The 9882-nt window shown below is 37.1% G+C and overlaps 1 protein-coding gene across 2 annotated transcripts; it reads left to right on the top strand.

The window, feature by feature from the left end:
* Nucleotides 1-2102: 2102 nt before the first annotated feature.
* Nucleotides 2103-5044, top strand: LOC121640199 (ladderlectin-like). Of its 2 annotated transcripts, none has more exons than XM_041985919.1 (7): nucleotides 2103-2217; nucleotides 2311-2374; nucleotides 3071-3097; nucleotides 3220-3329; nucleotides 4161-4295; nucleotides 4538-4640; nucleotides 4815-5044. In XM_041985919.1, the coding sequence occupies exons 2-7, from the start codon at nucleotides 2323-2325 to the stop codon at nucleotides 4892-4894; spliced, it is 507 nt and encodes a 168-aa protein (XP_041841853.1). In that variant the 5' UTR covers nucleotides 2103-2217; nucleotides 2311-2322; the 3' UTR covers nucleotides 4895-5044. The 2 variants fall into 2 exon arrangements, with proteins under 2 accessions (XP_041841853.1, XP_041841854.1); XM_041985920.1 differs by having other exon boundaries at nucleotides 3223-3329.
* The last annotated feature ends 4838 nt before the right edge of the window (nucleotides 5045-9882 follow it).

The raw sequence follows: 9882 nt of genomic DNA on the forward strand, positions 1-9882 counted from the left end.
TTATCCATATCTGACCACTACTCATTTCATAATGTCTAGCATATAGTGTAGGAATTTAAAATCCTACCTTGACGGTTTGCTGCTCCACCAGGAGCAGGAACAGCAGCAGGTGTAGGCGTTGTCTCCGGGTGTTTGGCACGCAAATGCCGCAGCATTGCCGACGTGTTCCCACTTTACATTATCTCCTGAGCACATATGAAACACTTGACTTTTTTTCTGTGAAATCAAGTCAGTGTTCCCATGCATAGGAACGTACACACTTGGGTGGCACTGGCTCTCCCTCCATCGCCCTTATTCTCTGTCTCACTCAAACACACCACACCTTTCACTCAGACACAGTCTACACACAATCTCTTACAGCCTCTCAAACACTCTCTAAACTTATCAATATTTATATGTATATATAATAACCTAACTATATTTATATATATATCTATATTTCTATGTGAAGATGTGTGTGCTGTCTGGATGTATGTATGTATGTATTTGAGTGTATGCATGTAGTATTCCTCTTCTGTGTTTGTAACTGAGTGTGTCTATATAAATGTTTGTCAGCTAAATGTGATCTACATGAGCTAATGCTAATGTCATGCCTTCCCTAAATCTGTTCACCAAATGTAATGTTGCACAATCAGTAGCAAAATCTCCTCTCAAAAACCCAAAATCTGCTAAGCGTTTGGAACCCCTTTTAAATCATTGACAGATTGAAAAGCCCGACCCCTTCAAATTTCCTGCTCGATGCTCGATGATAACGTAATGAGGCCTCGGTTGGTCACGTGACTTTTGACATGCTGAATCAATGCTCAGAGACAATGCTTGCAACACTTCTGTGTCACATGCTCGACACATGATCCAGCAGATCAGCTCGATCATAACATCCCTACATATAACACATACTATGATGAAATTATAACCAACTGATAAGATGTTAATTATACAACATTTTATCAACTGGTTGCCTTCAACACATGTAGAAAAGTTAACACCCTTGAGTTCTACTGTATAATTCATATGTTGGGACTGATGCTATTGTAGTCCTCATGGTAACCCTTTAAGAAGTAATTATTTTTGACTGGGATGAAAGATGAAAAGAAAGTGCCTTACCACAATAAAATTTAAAAGTACTGAAGAGAATGGACACTTTCAAGCTTGCCTGAAGCAAGATTGGCACAACCAGTTTGTGAAATATTAAAATGATTCAGCATTACACAAGATGGGGATGATCATTTAGAGTCTAAAACATGTTGCATAATCTTAACTGTCAAAACTTTAGACAATACCAGGTTTTCACAACATGTCATCTGAATATACTTCCTAATAAAGTAGAAACTCGCTACGATAAAAGGTCAAGATCGGTGGAGTGTTGACGTTTCAGAAAGATGTCAAATAAAACTAAAATTATGTTACAGTTCATTTACATTTATTGGAAATTGAAAATAATATGATTGAACAAAACTGTTCTTTTTTAACTACAGTAGGTTTATTGAATAAGAGATATCCCATAAATTAATCTCAGTAACTAATTAAGGCAAACATTGCATTTACAGTCCTTATACTTTAGAAGATGCTTTGTCACAGTGGTGAACCCAATCTACTGAAGACCACTTTATTTTAGTAATTTATGAAGTTTCTGACAGTTTTTAAGCCTTAAATTTAGAATTTTTGTCATCAGGTTTCCAAAAACAAATTAGTACCTAAATAAAACAAATTTGGCCCTAAATCTGTAAGAGGAGCTGATTTTGAGCACAACACAATATGTAGAAAATAACAGTATATAATACTTATGACAGTTACCCTGACTTTTAGTCTTAAATTTATTTGTTTATTTCAAGTGTATTTAATGTTTTCTTTCGCCTACTTAATTCCCTGTATTTTTCTACTTTTGGCAAAGTTTTATATTTTTAAATCGTAAATCATATTTAGTCTATTTAAATATGTTATTCTTATCTTATTGACCTAATCTGTGGTTTGTCCACACTTATAACTGCTCTTCAGTTCAGTTTAATACTGTGGGTTCAGTACAGATGATCTTTGTTTGTGTGTGTGTGTGTGTGTTGGTGTGTGTGTGTGTGAGTGTGAGTCAGTTTTAACTTGCATCTACTAAGTTCCTGATATATTGGAGATGGAAAGATAAAGAACTGGATATAAGAGCCGGTCCTTGGCAGCTCAGAACAAACCTGAAGATTCAGACTGAAACTGAAGATCGTTCTGCTGCAGGTTTGATACAAACTCTCTTACATCCTCCTGTTTTTAGGCTTTTTTATGGTCAAACAGAAGAATAACTAACATGACTGTCTCTCTGTACTGAAGGTGAGAATCATCATGACTCTGACTCTGCTTCTTGTTGCCATGGTGGTTCTGACCAGAGCTGCTGGTGAGTACATCCGTCTAAACTTGTGCTTTCTGACAGTAAAAACTTTAAATGCCCATCTTGGATTTCCTGAAATGAGTGAAGATAGTAACCAGTTTCAGGGGATGAATGTTGTTTGCTTCAATGTTTTAATATCAACCTAAACTTGTATTTGACCTGAGGATGATTTTGTGGGAAATGGTTTCTCAGACTGCAGACATGTTTGGGCCAAATCCGGGCTCCTTATGGCTCAGTTACAACACTGGCAAGTGTTATGTGGGCCAGAAGTGGACCAGATGTCAGCTGCCAGCCTGGTTTGGATTATGGCAAGTCTCCTGTAGGCCACATGGGATCCAGATGTTAGTTGTTGGTCTGAATGTGGATTAAGAATTTACTGGGCCAGGACTGGTCCTGAAACCGAAGCCTGCTTGTACATAGACTATGGCAACGGGGGTCACATGAGGTGGTGATGTGGCTGAGTTGGGCAATGTCATAAGTCAGGACCAAATTTGCAGCAAAGATGTTTTGCTGCTGTATCTGAAACGGAAATATTCACATTTAATTAAAGGTGGTAAAGCGTGATTAATGAAGAATAAATTCAGCTTTTGCCTGATATGAGACTTGTATAAACTAACATAAAATAATTATACTGTGGTGTAAATACAATGATTAAATAAACTAAATCAAACCAAGTAACATTTTAAACAACTTCTCCTCCAGATGTTGCAAAACAGACAGAAGCTGAAGGTTCGTAGCTATTTTTCCTCTTTTTTATGTAATCATTTCCACTTTGTCATGATTTTTTTTCTTATGTAAATCATAAAAAAACAGATTTTTTTATTTTTATTTATTTATTTTTTTTCTTTCAGAAGTGAATGTCGTTGAAAAGAGAGAATTATTTTGTCCTAATGGATGGACTTGGTACAAATGGCGCTGTTTTTGTTTTGTTCCAAGACCTTTGACCTGGTTTGCCGCTGAGGTAACACATCAACATGTTTTATACATTTACTTACTTCTATGGTTTTATTCACTTCATTCCCTCATAAAAAGACTTTGCAAAACTAAAAGAATGTAGAAATCAGGTTTGTTTAAAAGAGAGAGAAAAAAAGATCTTATTTAAGGAATGTATTTACATCAGCTAGGTTCATGTCACATTACTCAGGGTTAACATTACATAGAAGAGATTCAGTGGTATAACTGAACCTGTTTTTTATGGTCAAACAGAAGAATAACTAACATGACTGTCTCTCTCTACTGAAGGTGAGAATCATCATCATGACTCTGACTCTGCTTCTTGTTACCATGATGGTTCTGACCAGAGTTATAACTCTTATAACATTGTGTAGAAACATCAGGCATTTTAAGCTTTTCATTTGTCTTTTTGGGCATGTTAGTTTCAGGGTAAACATAAAGGGTAGACCCAGATAGCAAAATATGTTTGGCCCAAATGCAGGACCCACAAGCCACTTGCTAGTTACTTACTTACTAGAAGTGCCAAAAGTAGCTCACATTAGGCCCAAATGTGTCCGCTATGTGAGAGGGGAGAGTCATCACTTCACAATAGTACATTCTATACAATTATACAACAAAGAAAGCAATGCAATACACACAACATGACATGTTATGTTTTAATTATGTTATTTCATGAAATCAGATTGAAAGAGCTTATTTGGATGGTTCTACATGATGTCAGTAGGACCAAGTCTAGAACACGATCTTTGGAGGACAAAATTTGTTAATGTCATCCAGCTGTAATATTCTCTGTTTTTGTGAGGACGGTTAATTATATCTCTATTTATTTCCACTGTAGGAAAACTGTAAATCCATGAATGCGCACCTTGCATCTATACGTAGTGCTGAGGAGTACCAACAAATCCAGAAGATGATAGCAGATCAGACCCCAGTTTATCCTACAACATGGCTCGGAGGCACTGACAGTGTACAGGTATGTAAAATTAATTAATAAATACAAGAATCTGATTTTTCATGCTTTGATCTTGGTTGGAGCAGTCAGAGATCCAACAAATAAGAGAATAATTCTTCTCCTTATAAACTGTATGTTGACCACATATAGAAATACTGAGTCTTCTTTTTGCTTTTCTTTATTTTGTTCAACTGAGTTTATGTTGACTTTAAATCTACTTTGCTTCAGTCGACTGTTCCTTATTCTTATTTTCTCTTATCAAGGAGGGGGAATGGCTTTGGGCTGATGGCTCACGTTTCTTGTTTTCACACTGGTGCAAAGGAGAACCGAACAACCTTGGCAACCAGGATTGCCTTGCAATCTCAGGTAACCTGATAAAATGATAAAAAAAAACACAATGGCAGCATTGTAGTTGGTAATGAAAAATTACATCAACTAAAGTGTATTAATACTTGATCCACAATTTAAAAATTATTCCTAAATACATGTTTTTTTTTGTTTTTTTTTTGTTTGTTTTGTTTTGTTTTCTGACATTTACAGGAAAGAAATGCTGGGATGATCAGCTGTGCGATAACAAGAAACAATCTGTCTGCGTCAAGAGCTGGTCATCATTCGACTGATACAAAAACATCAAGCATCTACGCAAAAAGCAGCGTATTGCAAATTTATTCTGTCTTTATTTCTCTGTTATTGCTGTAATGCTGCATAAAATGTGAATCAACAATTGACATAGTTGAATGTCACTTAGGTCCTGTACCTTTAACTCTTAAAACTCCAAGCCTTTTATTTTTTTTTTTTGGTGTAAAACTGCCTGTAGAAGCTGAACCCTTTTAATCCCAGTCAACATCGAGACATGATGTTTTCAGGACAGCCTCAGTTGTCAGATCATGAGGTTAAAATGAAGCTAAATTAATGTCTTAATAGATATAGCAGCATAAAGAACAGCCATTAAAAACACAACAGAATTTATTACTAACAGAACTTGTAGATACAACACAGAGACCAAGCCTTTCCTAATCTGCACATCATTCTCTTAAGTCTTTACTTTGAGGAGAAAACATATTAACATTGAAACAAATACAGAGAAACATGGAAATAGAAATATTTAAACTTTTTACATATTTACAGTTTTTCCTTCAGCTGTTTTTATCTATATACAGTCATTTAGGCATGGCAGTTTACACATATTATTTACAGGAAAATTCAAAGTGCTTCACATAAAACATTAAAAATATTACAGATATTCAACGATGTTATTTACTATCATCACAAAACCATTTTTGGCACCACCGTGCATCTTCTTGGTTTTATATCAGCCATAGAAGACCTTTAACATTTACTTGTTTGGACATTAACATCAATATATTTTTAGCTAATTGGTTGAATATTTGACAGGAAGCAGCTTAATTAGTGTTTTCAGGTCTCTTCATATTGTCATACTAAGGCCTCTTAGCAACATGGTAGTGATGGATGGATCATTCATTGTGTATTTACCTTAAGAGCAGGTTTGTCCAAAGTGCTGCTGTCCTGCAGGTTTGGATGATTCCTTCTGAATCAGACTAATGGATTAACATAAATGTGCAGCACTGGACAACAAGCCATTGAGAAGAGTCATTTAATCTAAATCAGGTGTTCTGGAGCTGGAATACATCTAAAGCCTGTAGGAGTGCGACGCTTGAGGACTGAATTTTTATGATGAACATTTAATTTTGCAAACTAATTGTAAACTTTCTGAAGGGGATATAAATGTTTGGAAAATGTCCATAGATCATCTCAAGGGAAAGCTATCCATCACATTTTACCCCACAGAGATACACACAACTGTTCCTGAGAAATTATTGACAAATGACGGGGCACTGATGATCTAGCAGAGCTTTAAGAGTTAAAATTAGCAGACCATAAGGGATCGTTTTTAAAAAACATGCTTTTAGCTCCACTTTCTTCTGCAGACTGTCCTGTTCTGTTACTGAAAATAAAAGCTTAAATCATTGAAACAAGCCTGTCTGTGACTGTTTGCTACACCAACAATTATAGTACCATTGAGTGATGTTTTACTCACATTTGAAAAATAAATACATCCTCTTTTAGTACTTTAAACACCCCAAAACTTTAGTGACATACATATACTGTAACTATTTAAGAAAAAGTAAACCAACATACAAAAGCTGTGAGTAGTAACCCATAATTTTCCCTCTAGAGGAATGGAGAATGTCATAAGTTTTGATAAGTCTAAATTCATACAGTTTAAGAGTAGGGGAGGGGAGAAAAGTCATCTTTTAGATACATTGCAATGTGGACGTGGGCAATTCAGAATGGATGCACAAATGTTTAAAAAAATATATTTTAACTGTTGATGAATAACTCAATGTCAAAGAATGCAAAAGGGGGAACTCATTATTGTGGACGTGTTCATACCCGACATCATGGCTAAGAACGAAATCTGCCTGACACCCTCTGCATTAAAAGCTAGCATGGTGAAGTACTTTGTCTTCTATGGGTGGCTTCGTTTGCTCGGGAAGTCAGATTTGTTTAGGGAGGTGTGCATGTGCAAATGATCTCTGATCTCACTTCACTTCAAGTGAACCAAATACAGGAAGCAGACAATAACACAAACAGATTGTGCGTTCAACACAGGGCATTGTGGGTAAACACAACCAAAACATCTGTGCATAGATGATGATAGGCAGATCTGGAGTTTTGGGATTTTATTGGATGTTTTTGGGGGTCCTGACGATGATGTTTTGTTTCTCTGTCATGAAGACGAAATTATCTGATGCATAGCCAAGCTGTCACAAAATTTACAAGGTTTACTCCAACATAAGAAGCCACAGAGACAAACGTCCCTCTGTCAGGGTTCCTGTCTGTCTCCCGTGTGTGTGTGTGTGTGTGTGTCTGGCTCGCTCTGTCTGTCTTGTGTGTCATGTCTGTACCTGGAGAATTACTAAGTCAGCAATCATCTCACCTGTGCTGATCTCAACACCAGGATCTCATCCACTAATCAACCACCACAGTATTTAGACACCGGACCGTTCTACATTCCTCGCGGTGGTGAAACTGAGGCCTCGTGAATCATCGAGCCAACTTTGACCCAAATGCATGAAAATGGCTTGCTGTTCTGAATCATTTGACCAAATTAACGAGCTTCATCTGCTGGCTGCGGGCGTCTGATGCATCAGAAGGACAGCGTTGCAGTTAAACTATTGCTATCTAGCAGGTGCGAAAACCAGTCTCAACTCTGCCATATCAGAGCTCTGGGAAGAAAGTGGTCAGTCTGACCTCACACACGCATACACAATGAAAACTGTAACTTAAGTATTCTGTAAAATGAGAACACACAATATGAAAATGTAATAGTGAATGGATTAACAATATTAAAATAATAACGAAACTGAATATACATGTGATTATTATATGAGTATATATGAGTGATTACCATATGCAGCAAAATTGCTTTCACAATTGTCTTGTACATGAAATGTGCAATAAAAATAAATTTGCCTTGCCTTTTACCGACGCTTAATCAATAAAGCTGAAGCTGTTTGTCCGTTAGAAAATCTTGAGAAGAGGGTATAAGAAAGCAGTTTGATCAGAACAGCATCTCAATCTTTTCGTCCCAAAAATAGTCCAAGTCCTTTTGGGTGGTGAAAGGCACTTTAAGGACTTTATACCACCAATGTAAATACTTGAAAAGAAACTTTACGAAACTTATGCACTCCCACCACTTCTTCTTAATTATTACATAACAACAATACCTTTCCTGCTTTAAACCTGTCTTAACGCTAATGCTTGATACTTCTAGTTAAATAAGATGTCTGGCCTTGTAATGAAAAGAAATAAAGTAGACATATTTTAGATATACACAGAATACATATTGACACATGATCGAGCATAACACCCCAAATCCTCACATTCTTGCCTTTTTTCCAGCCATGGAGGAGCATTATTTTCTTCTTTTCAGAGAATTTTCTGCTCACTTGAACCATTACTTGAACATACCTAAACCATTGGAGAGCGTTGCCATGGATCCAGAAATTACGGATGCAGTTGTGTTGCAAATTTCTATGCAAGATATGAAGACATTTATAAGGTGGAAAAGTAATGACTTTTTTTTTACTTTTTTTGCTGCCATTCATTCATATAAAAATAAATAAAACAAACACATTTGCAAGTAAGAACTTTACATTTAATATTGTTTTTAATAAGGTTTAAGATGTTTTTTAAAAAATAAATAAAGCCAAATCGATAAAATGTATAATCAAATTTGGTTTGAAAAAATTGGAGATTTTATTTTCAGGCCATAATGCCCAGCCCTACAATTAAAGGGATATTGCACCCAAAAATGTGTTTTTTGAGCTGTAAACAACACAGTATTACTTAATTGTGATGAAAACCACTGGATTTTGTGGGTAGAAAAGTGACTCATAACGCCCCCTACAGGGTAAAACCAGGTTTGTTTTTTCGTGACTAAGAGCCACTCTACATCACAAGAAAATTTTTAAAACCTCACAGCCCCTCCCTCCAGATGCAAATAGGTGGGTCCCCGCCTTGCAGGCACAGAAAACCTACGCCCACCAATGCATATGAAGGGCTGTGAACTTATCTGGTCCAGATTTGCTCGTTTCAGACTTCTATTCTTTCACAGTTTCTGATAAAATATTCTCATAATTGGGACAGATTTGTGCTTTTGATGGGTGTAAAAGTAACAACGAACCTTATTCTTTGCTTGCTGATGCTCATATGGCGACAGACAGCAACTCAGGTGCAACTTACAGCGGCATTTCCTGAAGCTGCTGCGAGTCGCCATAGCTTTCCAGAGCTGCTGACAGGCCAGCGCAGCCCCTGATTGGCTCGGACTGATACAGTTCAGGACCACCTTGTGTGTAGCTGAGGAGATTCCGGAGGGGAAAGTCTTCCACTTCAAAGGTCGCTCTGTGGTGTAGCTGCTTTGTGAATTTTACTTTCCATCTTGCTAGTGAGCTGAGCTGCTGTCTGTCAATCATTTCTGCCTGTGTATCCTGACTCGCCCACTCTCCGCCCCCTGATCACCCCACAACTCCCACCCCAACCCTTGCAGGTTCTGGCAAATTTGACAGTGAGTGGAATTACGTAAAAATTAGGGGGTGTAGCTACACTTTAATGTTTTTAAATATAGATATATAATATCGATATGTACAAATGTATTTTTTTAAATAAGTTTTATATTTTTCAACATTTTTAAATGAAAAAATAGAAATAAAATTGTGGTAAATAAAACAAATTTCCTATGTAATATTTGTCGCTGTAAATGAGTTTTTTCTAAATGTCCTTTGGACAAAAATGGCTCTTTGGATTGTAAAGGTTGCAGACCCCTGGTAAAGTAAAAGCAAAATAAAAGAAAACTGGACGGTTCAGCGAGTGTGTCAGCATGCATAGTATGAGGAATCAGGATTGAGCAAAGATGAGTGTAATTGTGCAAATGTGTCCACGCCTCTGCGGAGGCTAGAGGCAGACTAGGGCGGCCCAGAGACCCGGGCGATCGGCGGCAATCCTGGAGCATGAACCCAAACCACCTCACCACAAAGACTACCCTGGACCCACCCCAAGGGCAGCAGAAGAAGGCCCCAGCCAG

The sequence above is a fragment of the Melanotaenia boesemani genome, chromosome 5 (assembly GCF_017639745.1).
Source record: "Melanotaenia boesemani isolate fMelBoe1 chromosome 5, fMelBoe1.pri, whole genome shotgun sequence".
Lineage (NCBI taxonomy): Eukaryota > Metazoa > Chordata > Actinopteri > Atheriniformes > Melanotaeniidae > Melanotaenia > Melanotaenia boesemani.

Excerpts from the sequence above, each read along its gene's own strand:
- LOC121640199 (XM_041985919.1), top strand. The coding sequence starts at position 2,323 with ATGACTCTGACTCTGCTTCTTGTTGCCATGGTGGTTCTGACCAGAGCT. Across the intron at positions 2,375-3,070 it reads GGTTCTGACCAGAGCTGCTG|ATGTTGCAAAACAGACAGAA; the intron begins GTGAGTACATCC and ends CTTCTCCTCCAG. Across the intron at positions 4,296-4,537 it reads GAGGCACTGACAGTGTACAG|GAGGGGGAATGGCTTTGGGC; the intron begins GTATGTAAAATT and ends TCTCTTATCAAG.